The 17,825-nt window shown below is 33.8% G+C and overlaps 2 protein-coding genes and 2 long non-coding RNA genes across 8 annotated transcripts; 1 reads left to right on the top strand and 3 right to left on the bottom strand.

Moving 5' to 3' along the window:
* The first annotated feature begins 4,357 nt into the window (after positions 1 to 4,357).
* On the top strand, positions 4,358 to 9,338 carry LOC148229332 (uncharacterized). Of its 4 annotated transcripts, none has more exons than XM_088197110.1 (6): positions 4,534 to 4,619; positions 6,211 to 6,353; positions 6,426 to 6,529; positions 6,610 to 6,667; positions 6,724 to 6,812; positions 6,884 to 9,338. In XM_088197110.1, exons 3-6 carry the CDS (start codon positions 6,512 to 6,514, stop codon positions 9,149 to 9,151), a joined length of 2,433 nt encoding a protein of 810 aa, XP_088053236.1. In that variant the 5' UTR covers positions 4,534 to 4,619; positions 6,211 to 6,353; positions 6,426 to 6,511; the 3' UTR covers positions 9,152 to 9,338. The 4 variants fall into 4 exon arrangements, with proteins under 4 accessions (XP_088053237.1, XP_088053234.1, XP_088053236.1 ...); XM_088197109.1 differs by having other exon boundaries at positions 4,542 to 4,619; positions 6,192 to 6,353; XM_088197111.1 differs by lacking the exons at positions 4,534 to 4,619; positions 6,211 to 6,353 and adding an exon at positions 4,358 to 4,480.
* Positions 9,284 to 10,292, bottom strand: LOC148229331 (uncharacterized). The gene is made up of 2 exons (XR_015811318.1): positions 10,153 to 10,292; positions 9,284 to 9,463 (listed from the first exon to the last, which is right to left on the bottom strand). It is a non-coding gene; the product is annotated as an uncharacterized LOC148229331 (long non-coding RNA).
* A 2,274-nt stretch (positions 10,293 to 12,566) lies between these two features.
* Positions 12,567 to 13,509, bottom strand: LOC148229330 (uncharacterized). 2 transcript variants are annotated; one of them, XR_015811316.1, is made up of 5 exons: positions 13,425 to 13,509; positions 13,096 to 13,160; positions 12,910 to 13,033; positions 12,762 to 12,847; positions 12,567 to 12,688 (listed from the first exon to the last, which is right to left on the bottom strand). It is a non-coding gene; the product is annotated as an uncharacterized LOC148229330 (long non-coding RNA). The 2 variants fall into 2 exon arrangements; XR_015811317.1 differs by lacking the exons at positions 12,567 to 12,688; positions 12,762 to 12,847 and having other exon boundaries at positions 12,910 to 13,036.
* A 1,480-nt stretch (positions 13,510 to 14,989) lies between these two features.
* Positions 14,990 to 17,169, bottom strand: LOC148229329 (uncharacterized). The gene is made up of 5 exons (XM_088197042.1): positions 17,008 to 17,169; positions 16,813 to 16,877; positions 16,679 to 16,751; positions 16,537 to 16,616; positions 14,990 to 16,451 (listed from the first exon to the last, which is right to left on the bottom strand). Exons 1-5 carry the CDS (start codon positions 17,033 to 17,035, stop codon positions 15,252 to 15,254), a joined length of 1,446 nt encoding a protein of 481 aa, XP_088053168.1. The 5' UTR covers positions 17,036 to 17,169; the 3' UTR covers positions 14,990 to 15,251.
* Between the last annotated feature and the right edge of the window lie 656 nt (positions 17,170 to 17,825).

Here is a 17,825-nt window from a genome sequence, read left to right as displayed (position 1 = left end):
GTCATCACTGACGAAAGCTTTGGAGCAGAGGTTCGGAGATCGCACATCCGACTTACAAATCTTCAATCAGCTCGCGACCAGGAAATGGCGGAAGTCAGAAACGTTAGCGGATTCATTTTACGGCAGGGATCTCCGACCCGGACATGGAGACGGCCGCGTACAGGGCCGGAAGCGACACGCCGTTGCAAGATGTCATCACTATTGTGCAACGAGTGCACATGTCAATAGAGGCAAGCCGTGCACGCCAGCAGGCGGCTCCGCGAGAAGTTTTCACGCCGCGAGGCAAATTCACGCCGAACCAAATTATACCGCGGCGAGGAGATTATGTATGGCGGGGACAAGGAAGACGCGGGGGTCCTAGTCGCCACGGAACGCTGAGGACCCGAGCATTAGCCGAACCGGAACTCGGTTCGGGAAACGAGGAGTGTCCGCGTTGACAGGGGCAACAGTGGAGTACACAACGCCGCCCGCGAAGATCGGTAGAGGTTATGTTCAAGAGGGCGTAGCCATTATCGCAAACGGGAAGATCGGAGGCGTGCGTTGTGCGATGACCGTCGATACGGGAGCCAGTGTGACGGTCATCCACCCTGATGTACGAGTATTAATAAAAAAAATGTAAATGTTTGAGAGGGTATTCGACTACTCTCACGACGGCGACGGGAGCCAGTGAGCCGATCGAAGAATGGATCGAGACCAGCCTTAAAATACAAGGAAGGGAGGTAGATCTTAAAGCTGCGGTCGCAAAAATTACAGATAAGTGCTTGCTGGGTCTTTGCGGGGAACGACGAAGACTACGGACTCACTGACGCTGCATGTCATAACATCGACACGGGAACGGCACGACCAGTCAAGCTGCCACCGAGAAGATTACCGTTAAAACATCGCGGCGAGGTCAAGGAGCTGATCGATAAAATGCTGAGACAAAGGATAATCGAGCCAGCTAACGGACCCTGGGCATTGCCGATCGTTTTAGTAAAAAAGAAAAGCGGAGCGACGCGACCCGTATTTGCGTGGATTACCGCCGTCTCAACGACTCCACGGTCAAGGATTCTTACCCTCTTCCGAGAATGGACGACGTCATCGATCAGCTTTACGGATCCAAATTTTTATCGACCCTCGACCTTCAGAGCGGATATTGGCAGGTGCCAATAGCACCGAGAGACAGGGAAAAAACGGCATTTACGACAGAATTCGGCCTTTATAAATTCCGTGTAATGCCGTTCGGATTGTGCAATGTTCCCGCGACGTTTTCACGTTTAATGAGCCAGGTGACGCGCGGACTATCGAACAGAACGTGCCTAGTGTACTTAGACGATTTAATCGTACCCGGTCGCTCATTCGACGAGGAGCTCGAACATTTAGGTTTAGTGTTCGAAAGATTAAAAGCGGCAAAACTTAAACTGAACCCAGACAAGTGCGAATTGCTTGGGTCAGAGGTGAAGTTTTTGGGACACGTCGTATCTAGTGAAGGGGTGAAAACCGACCCAGACAAAATTGAGTGCGTGCAAAAGTGGCCGATTCCGGCAACGAAGAAACAATTGCGTTCCTTTGTGGGACTGTGCACGTATTATCGGAAGTTCGTAAAAAACTTTGGAACAATAGCGAAACCGGAAGGACAATTCATTTTGGATACGGACGCTAGTGAACATGGTGTGGGAGCTGTACTATCGCAGTTGCAAAACAGCGATGAGCGGCCTATCGGCTATTATAGTCACACGCTGGACTCGGCCGAGCGAAATTATTGCATAACCAGGAAGGAGCTATTGGCGGTCGTCAGAGCTGTAGACAGGTATCACCACTATTTATATGGCCGTCGATTCACTGTACGGACAGACCATGCTGCGCTTAAGTGGCTGCTTAGCTTTAAAAAGCCCGAAGGTCAAATAGCACGATGGATCGAAAAGCTTGCGCAATACGACATGGATGTCGGGCATCGCGCGGGCATAAAACACAATAATGCAGACGCTCTTTCGCGAAGACCTTGCGGCTTGGAGTGCAAGTACTGCGCTAAGATCGACGCGCGAGCCGAAGAAGCTGTGATTAATTTAACTCAGGTTGTAGCCGACACCCCAAGGAGAGTTAGTGCGGCGATAAAAAAATAACAGAATGGAAAGCGGCCGAGCACCGCCCGGAATGGGAGGTAGTTTCTGCTGAAGATGACGAGACGAAGATCCTGTACTCGCAATGGGACTCTCTTGTCATTAGAAATGGGCAATTGTATCGCCGCTGGGAAAACACGTCGGGAGATCGGCATATATTCCAACTGGTGCTTTCCAAGAAAGAAGGTGCTGACGCGATCCGAGAGGTCCACGACGGCCCGACAGGAGGACACTTCGGCGTCAATAAAACGACGAAGAAACTTCGGGCCCAGTACTATTGGCCGACGTGCAGAGAGGACGTCATCAAGTGGTGTAAGCGATGTTATATCTGCGCGGCGCGCAACGGTCCAAACCGACGAGTCATCGCCCCTATGCAGAAGTACGTATCGGGAGCCCCGATGCAAAGAGTGGCAGTAGATATTCTCGGCCCGTTGCCAAGAACATGCGATGGCAATCGTTACGTCGTGGTGCTGACGGACTACTTCACCAAGTGGCTGGAAGCTATCTCAATTCCCAACCAAGAAGCAAAGACCGTGGCCGAAGCACTCGTCGCGAACGTCTTTTCGAGGTTTGGTGCACCGGCAGAGCTGCACTCCGATCAAGGACGCAATTTTGAAGCAGGAGTCTTTAAGGAGGTGATGCGGATATTTGGGATCCACAAGACGAGAACGACGCCAGGACGACCACAATCTGACAGTATGGTGGAGCGATTGAATAGAACTCTTGGAGCGTATTTGTCCAAATTTGAGGATAAGGATCAGAAGAACTGGGACAAGTTGATCCCAATCTTCTTGACGAGGTTGAGGTCTCAACGAGGTTGTCTATCGAATTAAGAGAGCAAGTGCTCGAAAGTGTATGGTAGTGCACATAGACAGACTAGCGACCTACAATGGAGTGTAGTGAATTTTCATGTTGTTGTTTTTTTTTTTTTTTTTTTTATCATTTGCTTATTTTCTGTGTATTTTAGTGTAATAAAGGATCGGGTCGATCCAAATTGAGCGGGGGATAGTGTTGCAATCCGCGCGCTCTCGCGCCTGCGTCGGGACTCACGCGCAGATCGGCAGTAAAAGGCCCATCGGTCGCCACGCTCGGTTGGAAGACTATCGCTCCTCAGGGATGGTGCCCTGTTATTGAATTCGCGTGTTTTCATTTGTTCGCCAAGGCTCTGATGTAACGGCCCCACACAGGCTCACGTATATATTATTATTAAAGGCTAATAGCTTTGCTTTCAGCACCTGAAAATTTATTTGAAATTATATTACATAAATATATTTTTAATTATTGCAGGTGTATACTTCTCGAGCATTAACATTGTTTCCGTCAATATTGACCCATTGTCACTAACCTTATGGTTTTTTCTAACTTTTTTAGAGATTTTCCTGGCTGATGATTCAATGGCTTCTATTAATTCCTGTTTTTATCTCGCCACTATATCTGTCATCAGTGCAGGCGAAGATTTGTATCGATTTATTATACACACTGCCGTTTATATCCAGTTTGCATCTCGGATTATTTTTTCCAGGGCAATGTTAAACAGATTGCACGCAAAGCATCGTCCTATTGTAGGCTGTTGAGTGTACGCAAAAGTTTTGATAGAACTTTAGGGACTGTGATGATGGCGGGTGGCAATGAGACACAGATTGAGCCGCTGCAGTAGTATTTATTTAACGGTTAATGGTGTTTACATGGTTAGAATGGGGCGGACGCGCGACGGCACGCGTCCGAACCCTTACAAGCTTGCCGGAAGAGAGAAAAAAAACGGTCACGGGACGCTACTCCTGCGCCGACCAGTTTTGGCCATAACAAATCTATTTTGGCCCCCATAGAACACTTGGCATTTGACATTTCTCATTGTGAGTTGCACCAAGGAGATTTTTTTGGTACACACTACTGTGGTAGATGATTTCACGCGTAAAAAATCGCGACGAAAAAAAATATAAATTCTTAAATACCCACAATCGCAAAAAAGAGTATCGTATCAAATATAATATTAGATTACTTTAATTTGAATTATATTTTTGAGTTCATATAATGAGTTATTAAAGTATTATTAGGGGAGGCAGCGTATATTTACTTTATGCCTAGGGTCGGCCTTGGTTGTATACATATATAAAAAGTTAGTATATTTGAAGCAAAAATAAATTAGCAACCCTAAGGCCGGTTTCACACGTGCCGGGTGGATTTTCCCGGCACCGGGCCGGCGCCGTGTAGTGGGGATGGTGTTGTATGGGCTAGTACCTATCATTTCAGACGTGCCGGACAAATCTACCCGGCGCCGGCCCGACGCTGCCCATACAACACCACCCCCACTACACGGCGCCGGTCCGATGCCGGGTGAATCCATCCGGCACGTGTGAAACAAGCCTAACTAATATTTAATGGTAGATAATTATATTTTTTTCCCATCTGTTCAATAATACACTTGTTTCGGCCAAAATGCTTATTGTTCCGTTTGACATTACAAGTTTTAGTACACTGACTAGATCGCTACAATGTCATATGCACGTGTTTTTAAAACTGGTATATATCAATAAATAATAATTAATTCGTTTTTATGTTTCGTGAGACCTATAGAATCTAACAGCGAACTAGGAATGGTGTCATTTTTTTATTCTATGATCATTTTTAGTAATATGCTAAAATTTGTGATTCCTTATAAATACAAAACGCCTAATGTTCATAATAGCAAAGATTATTTTGGACTTCTAATTATATTAGGTAGATATCATGGAACTGTAAAATGACATATTACAAATTGAGGATTTTGGGAACCAATACAATAAATGCATGTTCGAAATTGTGTTTTAGATGTTTCAAAATATTAACCAAATAAATTGGTGAAGTCACTGTCTGTCTGAAGTTAGGATATTGAGTGGTAGGAACATAGAAAATCATGCATTGATTTACTTTTTATGTTCGTAAAATTTTTGATATATCAACATATGACCGTGTGAGCAATATTCGTAGGAGTAATCGCATTGTGATCAGTTGTCATGTGAGCAATGGTTAAACCGTAATGCAAGATTATGTCTTATTTTATAACTAGAGATTTATTTTAGAATCCACTTTTACTATGTTACTCTTCAAGGTTTGTGAAATATTATTATGAAATAATAATTTATTGTCAAATGTTGAAGCAATGTAATTTAATATACTTAATACTACTACAATCTAATATCAATAACCAACTACATATTAGGTAAAAATGGAATGAATGAATCTATATAATACTTAGGGAGATTTTTTAATAAAATACTGACCAATTATAATATTATTTTTATTGATTTTAAAAATGTATTAAAATTATGACCATTCAAATAGATGCGTTTATATTTGGTAATAAATTTAATAGTCCAAATTTATATCAACTTTGAGTCAGAATAAAAATTAAATCTCATTCATAATTTTATTAATAGCCTAGTCATAATTATATTATTTAAGGTTAGAATAAATATCAAATGGTTACAATAAAAAAAGCATATGGTGAGAAGAAAAATATAGGACAATCATGCGAATAAAAAAAATATTACGAAATTTTGAATATAAATGGGCAATTAATTATTTATTTTAGAAATGTCTTATAAAATATCTCGCTCGCATCTAAATTATTGGACAGGTTGGGTGTGAGCGATAGATAGCGAGCTAGCGTTGGTCAAAACAGGGAACACCCCATGAATAACTCTCAGTGAAGCTACTGAATTTATTTAATTGTATGTAGAACGCAAAAGTAATAAGAGTGACCAATGAAGCGGGAATAACGATGGAGCGGCAGCATATGGCACGCTTGGCTTGTTGTGTTGCCTTCTGACAATGTTGCGAGCCCAACCAAACAAGTAAAACACCTTAATAATGAAAATGAACTGTCGATAAGCAAATAACAAATCGACCAATTGTAGTAATCTTCAACGTAACATCAAAAATAACACTGTTGCCAACAGAAAAAAAATTATTCTGACCATTTAGTATAAATTCTGACCAATTATTATAAATTCTAACCATCTAATATTTATTCTGAGCTTTAATGTTAATTCTGATCCATGTAATATAAATTCTGACCAAAACCGTAATCAAGTCTTTTATATGTTTTCTAAGACGAAGTTCATAAATACAGGAAAAAGGCTTACTTAAACAAATAGCCATATAGAAAAGCCCTCTAATGAAGTAAGAGTATAATATTTCAAGAGCAAGAGTATTATATGAAAATCATTGTGGTCGCTTCCGATGATGATAAAAGAATACGTATTGTTTCAAGATGTGCGTCTCGAAGATCAAACTTAAATAAAGTTACTTAGTACAATTCTTAACATTTAATTATACTCATTTTAGAACCGGATGATGAAATCAGTGTTGAACATGAAAATGTGGAACTAAAAGTTGAAAATTATTATGAAAGTTCCGATTATGTCAATATAATGGCAAATGTAGTAAAGGTATATAAGAAAATTACTAAATTTATTGAGCCTAAAGTATATAAGAAAATAACTAATTCAATTAAAATATTTGTTTTAAGGAGGAATTGGAAATAAATTTTGTCGGGACCGAGGAACAAAATGACATGTTCGAAACAGGTTAGAAATATAAATATATCTCATATTAATATATTATAAACTGACTAATATTTCAGAAATGCACGACATTAAAGATGTACTTGAACCGGATATAATCAATATGGACAAACTATCTCACCAATCATTCGATCCTATGGAAACGCAAGTAATAGACAAATTAATTATGATCGAATTAAATATTTATCATTTGTTATTCAGGAAATTATATTTTTTTAGATACCAGACGATGTAAAGTTTTTAGACGAAAATAAGAAAGTTTTACATTCGAGTTTATTTAGATATAAATGTGAAAAGTGTCCAAAATTATTAAAAACTAAAACGATACTTCTACGGCATATGGATATACATAATAATTCTTATGATTTTGAGTGTGATAAATGTGGTAAAACGTTCAAGACTAGGAAGGGTATTCTAGAGCATATGAATGTTCATAGAGATTCATATGACTTTGTATGCAGGTTATGCGGCAAAGCTTTTAAAAGTATAAAAGCGCATTCCCGTCATATGGATACTCATCATAATACTTCTGACTTTAAATGTTGTAAATGTGGTGAAGTATTCAATACTAGAGGTAAATATGAATACCATAAGAATACTCATAAAGAATTTTTTGATTTTAAATGCGATGTATGCGGTAAAGTGTTGAAAACTAAACAAAGCCTTTCAAGGCATGTGCAAATTCATAGCGACCTTTGTGACTTTAAATGTGAAATTTGTGATAAAGCATTCAAATTCAAAATAAGTCTTTCTCTACATATGAATACGCATAATAAAACTTATGACTTTGAATGTGATGATTGTGGAAAAGTATTCAAAACGAAAAAAACTTTATTATGCCATAAGCGTATTCACAATGAATCTTCTGAGTTTAAATGCGAGATTTGTGGAAAAGCATTTAGATTAAAAGCAGGTCTTTATCTTCATATGAATACTCATAGTAATTCTTATAATTTTAAATGCGAGCAATGTGAAAAGGTATTTAAAACAAAAAAAAACTTATTATGTCATCAGCATATTCATATTAATTCTAGTGTTTTTAACTGTGATATATGTGGAAAGCTTTTCAAAGTGAAAGCGAGACTTTTAAGCCATATGAATATCCATAAAGATTCTTATGGTTTTGAATGTGACATATGTGGAAAAGTATTAAAAACGAAAAAATGCTTATTATGCCATATGTGTATTCATAGCGATTCCTGCGATTTTAAATGTGAAGTTTGTGGGAAATCATTCAAATTAAAATCAAGATTGTCTATCCATATGTATATTCATAAAGACATTTGTGACTTTAAATGTGATATTTGTGGAAAAGGATTTAAAATAAAAGGAATGCTTTATGATCATATGAACACTCATAAGAGTTCTTTAGACTTTGTATGTGAAAAATGCGGAAAAGTATTAAAAACGAAAAGAACCCTGTTTCGTCATATGATTACTCATAGCGATTCTCGTGACTTTAAATGTGAAATTTGTAGTAAAGCGTTCAAAGTTCAATCAAGTCTTTCGCTCCATATGAGTAGTCATAAGGTAACGTATGACTTTAAATGTAATGAATGTGGTAAAGTATATCCAGCTAAAACCATACTTTTACGCCATATGAAAACACACAACAATTCATGTGACATTGTATGTGAAATATGCAGTCGACGTTTCAATAATAAAGCTAAAATGCTGTCCCATATGAACGTTCATAAGGATTGTGAATTTGAATGTGATAAGTGTGGTAAAGTATACAAGATTAAAAGTAGGCTTGTCGAGCATATCAAAAGTCATCATAATTCTTATGATTTTGAATGTAACAAATGCGGCAAAACTTTCAAGACCAATAAAAGTCTTAGACTGCATAATATAATTCATATGAATTCTTTTGATTTTGAATGTACCAAATGTGGTAAAGTATTTAAAACAAGACATACACTTTATCAGCATATGTTTTCACATCGAGATTCTTACGACTTTGAATGTGATAAATGTGGAAAATTGTTCAAAACCAAAAATAATATTTCACGTCACTTAGAAATTCATAATGACACTTTGGAATTTTCTTGCGAAGTATGCGGTAAAAGGTTCAAAGCTAAAAGTTATCTTTTGTATCATATGATCGTTCATAGGAATTCCTACGATTTTGAATGTGAAAAATGCGGTAAAGCTTTTATAACTAAAAGTAAACTTTCACAGCATATGTTGACTCATAATGAGTCTTGTGACTATAAATGTGAAAAGTGTGATAAAACATTTAAAAATAAGAAATATCTTTCAATGCACATTTATATTCATAAGGATACTAATGACTTTGGTTGTGACGTATGTGGTAAAGCGTTCAAAACTAAATGTAAAGTCGATAGGCATATGAAAGTTCACAATAATTCATTTGATTTTAAATGTGATAGGTGTAGTAAATCGTTGAAATCTAAAAGATCCCTTTTGCGACATATGAAAATTCATAATGATTATATTGACAATACGTTTGATTCGATGTTGTAATCCGTTTTTGTTATCACTTAATTTATAATTTATATTTTACACTACATATTATGTTTGGAATACTTGCGATGAAACAGGTTATTTGCCATAAAAACCACTCATTAACATCTCTATTAAAACTTGCTTAAAATAACTTATAATATATTTTTAATGATGTCAGTAATAAAAATAAATTATTTATTTACAATGTGTATATTATTTCATTTTCCCAGTCTTTAGAAACGTGATGTTCTTGCAGTCTTGTCTGCGTCACATGGCCTCCAAGTCGTCTGAAGATCGTTTTGAACTCTTCGTAGCTTGAACAGGTTTGACCTGAAATGTAAAGTGCCGTTGCTTCATTTGGTGCGAATACAGCTGAGTTCGAAAGCGAAGTAATAGAGGTTCTGATATTTTAATTTGAAGTTCCAAATAAAATATCCTGTTGGAAGTGTTGTGAGTATGCTATGTTTGCACTTATATACATGTTTGGAGTTAGGGGAGGTTAGATTGACTGTCTGATCAAAGTAATGCTACGAAACGAAACAGATATTAACACTTGGGATGCTAAACAACGATATATCGTTGTCCGTCATATAAAATAAATGCTAACAAAGATCGTTGTTGACGTCATGATGCTCTAAAAAGTTCATTTGTTTGTGAATTTGTTACCCTGTAAGAATAACAAAAACATGAAACAATTTTTGAATGAACTTAATTATAATAATGTATAAAGAGAACCGATTAATATGTGGAAAAAAAATTAAAAGCACCCAATGGGTTAATGTCTATTAACTATATAACAACAATGCCATAATATCATAATTCAAGCAGCTGAAGAATTGGCAACGCTGTCCAGTGACGGATTACCCCATAAGCGCACGAGGGGCTTCAAAAAATATTTATATACATATAACCCATGTATTTTAAATTTTTTATGTTAAGACAAACTAAACTATGGATTCCCTTGATACGGTTATGTGCGTGCATACGGACTTGTGAAAAAGACATGGTATATATCTTACATTTTAATGGTTAATTACTCCAACTTAGGCATAGGTACCGTTATAAATCGGCAAACGTCATCCGCCGTTCGGTCATCTTTCCTGGAAGTGAGCTTGAAAGTCTGTTGAAGATACAGTCTTACAGAAATCTTTTGTTATTTGTGAATAAAATTAATTTGTTTATTTTATTAGTAACGGTTTTATTTTAGAAAAATGACTAAACTTGGACAAAGATTTTCTTTCTTTTCTTAATCAAAGGAATTAATTTAGAATATTTATAAATTGGTGAAGAATGAAAGTGAAAACGATTTATTAATTAGTGCCGTGGGGTACCACAAATATTTTGAATAAGTCCAATTTTAATTGCTAAGGCGTTTGGAATCACGATGAAGTGTCTTCGAAATAGGTTTATTTTAAATATTATAACTCCAATTTTATGTTTAGTATACTTATAATTATACATATATTGATTTGAATAAAATAAATATTAGTTTTTTGATTGACTATTAATTTAAGTTAATTTTTAGACACATACATATATCATATTTTTATCACGAGAGATGATTAAAAGGCGAGACTTGCGTTGAATTTCATATATTGGAGAAAAATAGAGGTTATAAAGTTGTCGTCCGAGTGTGTGTGTTTAACGAAGTGGAGAATGTTGCGTTCTGCTCCGGACTCATCCGTTGGCCGATGAAGAGTGATTCCACTTCCTTTCGTATGGTGGTGTTGATTGTCGTTCCTTTTCAATAGCGTCGTGACAGCTCAGTAACCCTGGCTGAAATGGGGGGGGGGGGCAGCAACAATAAGCACCGAGGCCCGATTTTTCTCTCGGTGGTCAGTGGCAGATTTACTGAGACGTTACAAATTAAAAATATATATACAAATATTCAGAGCCCAGTTCCAAACCTACCCTACCTGTAAAAGTTTACCGCACATTATAAAAATCAGACTGTAAAAAAATAGCATTATTCAAATGGCGCCATATCATTGCGTTAGTGCACTTAAATTATTTGGATTTTAAAAATGAAATATTAATAAAAATAATTTGCCTTTATTGCAGATTTTCAAACAAAAAAGTAGTACATATGTTACTTATATTTACATAGCTTGAATAAAATATATGCTATGTCAGAACATTTCTTAAGTGAACTTTCATATGCTTTGTAAGGTATCCTTTTGTTTTAAATTCTTTTCCACATTCAATACATTGAAAGTCATATGAATCCCTATGAGTATAGATATGCTTTAAAAGGTCATTTTTAGTTCTGAATCTTTTACCACATTTGTCACATCCAAAAATAAAAGAAGCTCTACTAAGGCCCCTATTCTTTGCAAGCGTTATCTTAGTTTCTAACGCTTTTTCACGTCTGTTTTTTATATACGTCGTGTCATGAATAATTAAGTGCCGTGAAAGGTAATGTCTTGTCTTAAACGCTCTTCCACACTTTCCGCATTGAAAGCCAAACGAATCTAAATGCAAAAACATATGCCGCGAAATGGTATTTTTAGTTTTAAATAATTTACCACAAGTGTCACATTCGAAATTATATGAATTAATATGAATTTTCATATGCCTCGCAAGAGTTCTCTTATTTTTTAACGTTTTCCCACATTGTTTACATTTCAAGCCACCGGAATCTCTATGAATATTCATATGGTATAAAAAGGTACCTCTGGTTTTGAACCCTTTATCGCATTTGCTACATTTAAAATCATAAGAATCGGAATGGGTGTCCAAATGCCGTGAAAGATTAAGTCTAGTTTTGAAAACTTTACGACATTTTCTGCATTGAAAACCATAAGAGTCTGAGTGCACAAACATATGCCGAGTAATGCCAAATTTAGAATTGAATAATTTACCACATTTGTCACATTCAAAATTGTACAAATTACTACGAATTTTTGCAAGACCTTTCACGTGAATTTTCATATGCAACGTAAGAGATTTCTTAGCTTTGAATGCTTTTTCACACTGTTTACATTTAAAGTCACAAGAATCTCTATGAATAGTCATATGACATATAAAGGTACTTCTCGTTTTGAACGCTTTTCCACATTTGCTACATTTAAAGTCATAAGATTCACAATGAATATTCAAATGTTGTGAAAGGTTCGATTTAGTTTTGAATATTTTTCCACATTCATTGCATTCAAAATCACAATTTTTATGATTATTCATATGGTATAAAAATTTACTTCTGGTCTTGAATGCTTTTCCACATTCGCTACATTTATAGTCATAAGAATCCTTATGAATCTTCAAATGTTCGGGAAGATAACTTTTTTGTTTAAATGCTTTTCCACATTCGTTACATTTATAACCATAGGAATCAATATGAATCTTCATATGATGGAAAATATAACGTTTTTTCTTAAATGCTTTACCGCATTTGTCACATACAAAACGATTAGATTTAATATGAATCGCCATGTGCTTTGATAGCTTTTTTTTAGTTTTATAACTCTTTTTACATGTTTTACATTTATAATCAATGTGAATAAGCATATTCTGCGTTTTTGATACTATGTCATGATTTTTTCGATCTCCTCCAGTCTAAAAAATAATAATATAGCGCATTTTGATCCATCAAATTATAAATGATCATCGATTTCATATTCAACTTTACCATTGTGAATGCATTAGAGCATTTATAAGATAAATCATCCATTTCCATTGTATTTGTGTTGAGTATATTTTTTATATCGAGTGTCTCTAAAAATATTGATCAACCAGAAATTAGCATATAATGAAATATTTTATAGTATATAACCAACCCATTTCAAACATGTCATCTTCTTGATCTAGATTATATTCTTCAGTGCTGTAGTATTCAGTATTCACATCTTCTTGATCTAGATTATATTCTTCAGTGCTGTAGTATTCAGTATTCACATCTTCCTTCTTAAAAAAACTATTCAGTATTAATAAGTTTTTGAGAATAGATATTTCTGTTAACTTACCTTTATTATACATTGTATCATATTAACAGAGTCAAATGTATCATTATTTGTTTTTACGTTAGGTTCTAAAAAGGAAAAAGTTTTTTTTAAATTAATTATACATGCTGTTTTTGCTATTACGAATTAGTTTAAACGTAAATGAATTAACAAAAAATACACTGTAAACGCAACCAATCAAAATGCCATCAAAGCTAAGTGAAAAATATAAATTTATAATATACTATTGTGGTTTCAGATGCAAGATTTAGGTGGGAAAATAAAGATACGTCTGTTTCACATATGTAAACAATTGTAAATGAGAATGATAAAATTTATCATTGACGTAATACCAATTTTCATAAAATGTGGAAACGACATCGTAGTTTTCGACGGAACTAGTATTGGTAACAATACTGTCAAAATCAGATTTATTTCATTTGGTCTAAGCATTATATATCATGTGCAGAAATACAAATAAAAAAATCTACATTTTCACAATTACAAAAATTGAAAACGTTATATTTTATATCAATATTATAAATATTCTACTAGCATTGTATTTTAACAATTTTAATGTTCATAGGGGTAATATCGAACATCTGACAAAATAATGTGAGATCTATTTTAACATAATTTTTGCGGGGGAAAATACTTTTGTTAATAAAAATTAAATTCGTTTTTGTAATAGTTTTTAGGCTCATACTATTTTTTTATTGTTTATAATTTTTCTGGAAATTTAAAGGTGGAATCTAAATTCCAATACTAATATAGGTTTGACGGTTTTAAAACCTTTGTAGGTTCTAAGAATCAGCAATTTTGCCTACTCTGCAATACAATTTATTATCCTACCCTTAAAATTTAAAAAAATGTATAATTTTCCGAAAAAAATGTTTTATATAAATAATACTTAAAAGATCATTCCACTAAGATACGGTACCTTTTAATGGAATCCAGTTGGAACTAAAAGAACCAGGTTCTCACATTGGCTGAATAGCGAGAATCTAATATCTAGTAGGCGTGGTGAAATCTTGACACTTGCCTATGGTTCTTTTCACAGTCGTCACATGCTGTGGCCAGGGGGCAGAATCCTCAACGCATCCTAAGGTTACCAGATTTTAAAAATATCAAAGGAGGACACTTAAATTAAAAAAGGGCATTATTTCTGCGGGAGCTAAAATATATCATTTCTGAAATTTTTGTTCCATGGCTAACATAATACGTATATTTTTTAATTCTATTTAATTTTAAAATTAAAATTAGTTTGTCGACGGATGGTGACAATTATACAGATTGCAGCCGCTGCAGTAGTATTTTATTACAGATATTATAATAGTTGCATGTTTACAATTTAAATATCAATGTAGACGGTACACGAGGCCACACCGGCGTTGCAAACCCACCAAAGTCCACCAAAAGAATGTGCCTATGTCACGTTAGTATTACCAGAGCGCTGCCAAGTTTTTGCCATAATAAAACCTATATATAAATACATGAATGGGATATTTGTTTGTATGCATTGACTCTTGAAGAAAATTAAGTAAAAGATATTTAACATCAAAGTTCTACAGTCTATTTGTAGAGTTATTGAAGAGGTAATTAAAGTTTACATGATAAAATAAAAATCATATTTATTTTTTATTATTGTGTGCTCGTTTGTATCAAGCCATTTTCAATAATTTAAAGCTAGGATTGCCAACCGCATGCGGCCCGCCTTGTACAATTTTTCTGGCCCGTAAGATCATTTGGGTTGGCCACCCCTGATTTAAAGAGTATATTAGAAGCTTGAAATATATTTTCAGCATAAAATTAACAACTTACATAATTGACCCTTCTTCAAAATATCAGAAGCTAAAATTATGATTTTATGAAAATATTTCGTGATAATGTAATATAAGAATTCATATAAAACAAATTATTTATCATTTTTATATTTATTTAAGTACAAATACATCTCTTTTCTCTGTTTAGAACAATTTTATAATGTACCAAAGATACTTTAAGAACACATAACAAAATAGAAATTTAGAGTGGTTTATTAATTCCACATTATTCAAGTAAAATTTGGACACTACTTAGAGCAATATGTATAAAACACTAGAATATTCTAATCAAAAAATCATATTGATGTTGAAAAATAAAAGTGAAATGTACCTTAAAATGTATCTGCTTTAAAATTATTATTTTGCACGCAGACCATCTTTTAAGTGAACTTTCACGTGCCTTGATAGATAACGTTTTGTTTTAAATGTTTGTCCACATTTGTTACATTGAAAGTCATACGAGTCTATATGCATAAATCTATGCTGTACAACACTACTTTTAGATTTTAATACTTTACCGCATATATCACAAACAAAGTGTTTATACAATTCATTATCAATACACATATGCCCTTCAAGAATTTGTTTAGTTTTAAATTCTTTACCACATTTGCTACATTTAAAATCATATGAATCTCCTTGTTTACATGTATGCTGTGAAAGGCTATTCTTATGTTTGAATACTTTCTCACATTCGTTACATGGAAAATGTTTATAAGTATCATTATGATTACTCATATGTCCGTCAAGATTTTTTTTAGATTTGAACGTTTTTCCACATATATTACATTTGAAGTCATAAGAATCGCTATGTATAAGCAAGTGTTGTGTAAGAAATGATTTAGTTGTGAAGGTTTTGCCACAATTGTTACATTCAAAATCACAATAATTTTTATGATTATTCATATGGTATAAAAATTTGGTTCTAGTTTTAAATGCTTTTCCACATACTCTACATTTAAAATCATATGAATCACTATGAATCTTCATATGTTGGGGAAGATAACTTTTATTTGTAAATGCTTTTCCACATTCTTTACATTTAACTTCGTATGTATCACTATGAATCCTCATATGTTGAGAAAGGTAACGTTTTGTTTTGAATGATTTATGGCAAATCTCACAATCAAAATTACAAGAATTAATATGAATAACCATATGTTTTGCTAGTCTTTCATTAGTTTTAAACGCTCCTTCGCATTGGTTACATTTATAATTGAAAGAATCAATATGAACAAACATATGCCGTGTAAGATAATCTTTGGTTTTGAATGATTTGTTGCACATACTACATTTAAATACACAAATAGCTATATGATGAAGTTTCATGTGTCGAGAAAGATGATGATTATGTTTAATTACTTTTCCACAAATGTCACAATCGTAAGATTTTATTTTGTGTAAGATATGTGTTTCATTTTTAAATGAATTTTCATGACTTTCGTTCTTCAGATTAAATAAATCTGAATGCAAATGGAGATGTTTTATAAAAGCCTTCTTTTGAGTAAACAATTTATGGCAATGCTCACAAATATACTCTTTCCGTTCTTCTCCGATCTATAAAAATATTAATACATAAGAATTATTTTTATATACCTCTAATTATAGATAATGAAAGGATTAAAATTATTATGATTATTACTTGCGTTACTATACGAACATTTGAACATTCATTATATATAGCATCCTTTTCCGTAATTATACTTTTCACGTCACGACTCTCTAAAAGGTTGGATTAACCATAAATGAATGTATAGCAAAATGTAATAGTAAATATCACCAACCCATTTCAAACATGTCGTCTACTGGATTTACTTTAATGTCTTCAGTGTTATCATATTCTGTTTTCACTTCTTCCTTCATAAAAAAATAATCATTGAAATTGTAAGAATTCTGATGTATTTTTCTTTTCATTTACCTTTATTTTACATTCTTTTATGTCAATAGAATCAAATATTTCAGCATCGTTTTCAGCACCAAGTTCTACAAAGATAAAAATATCTTTTCACTATCATATAACAATTCATTACAATTTATAAACAATAGTATATATATATATATTTAAAAATCTATCTATGATTTGAATTATTCGTATACGATATTATGTCAATACCGGATTTTAAATAATGTGGAAATGACATAGTAGTCTTAGATAAAATCAATGTTGTTACAATCTGTCAAAATCTGATGTTTATTTTGGTCGAAACAATATATATTCTTTGCAGATAGTAATAAAAATGTTTATTTACTTAAATAAATAAATATATAAAAATAAAATAAATTTAAAAATCACATTCCTCTTATACATATTTAAAGATAATATCGTATTTTTGTAGATATATATATATCGTATATCGATTTTTTTTATTTATGATTTGGCGGACGGATGCCAATTACACACAGACTGAGTTGCTGCAGTAATATTTGTACTAAAAGTATATAGAGTACATGTTTGTTATTGAAATGAATGTGAGTAAACTGTAGACGAGGCACCACTAGCCGTTGTCTTCCCGTCGAGGTCCACCAAAAGAAAGTGCCGCCCTCCACCGTCATTATCTGCAGCTCATTCACTGTAACATATTAACGACGAATATGTGGTTATTTGTATCCTAAGTTCTTGTCTATAAGCTGCGGCTTATCTAAGGAAAAAAGTTGTGAACATGCAAAATAGAATATCGGCTTAAACATAAGTCCGGCTTATACACAAACTCAATTTTACTAAAAAAAAGTTATACATTTTTAAAAATTAATTTTTATTAAAAAAAAGTTATACATTTAAAAAATTTTTTTATTAATTAAAGCCCTCAAATTCTTCATCAGATTCAGTATTAAACCGGTCAAACATCTGGATTCAATATGCGAAAGAGCTTAGTTATAGCAAGTTCGGCTTATCCATGAGTCCGGCTTATCTATGATAAGATTTTTATTTTA

Source organism: Plectrocnemia conspersa, unplaced genomic scaffold, assembly GCF_051122295.1.
Source record: "Plectrocnemia conspersa isolate PC_06_02 unplaced genomic scaffold, ASM5112229v1 ptg000011l, whole genome shotgun sequence".
Lineage (NCBI taxonomy): Eukaryota > Metazoa > Arthropoda > Insecta > Trichoptera > Polycentropodidae > Plectrocnemia > Plectrocnemia conspersa.
Note: the sequence above shows the minus strand (reverse complement) of the source record. Positions and strands in the feature narration are given on the sequence as shown.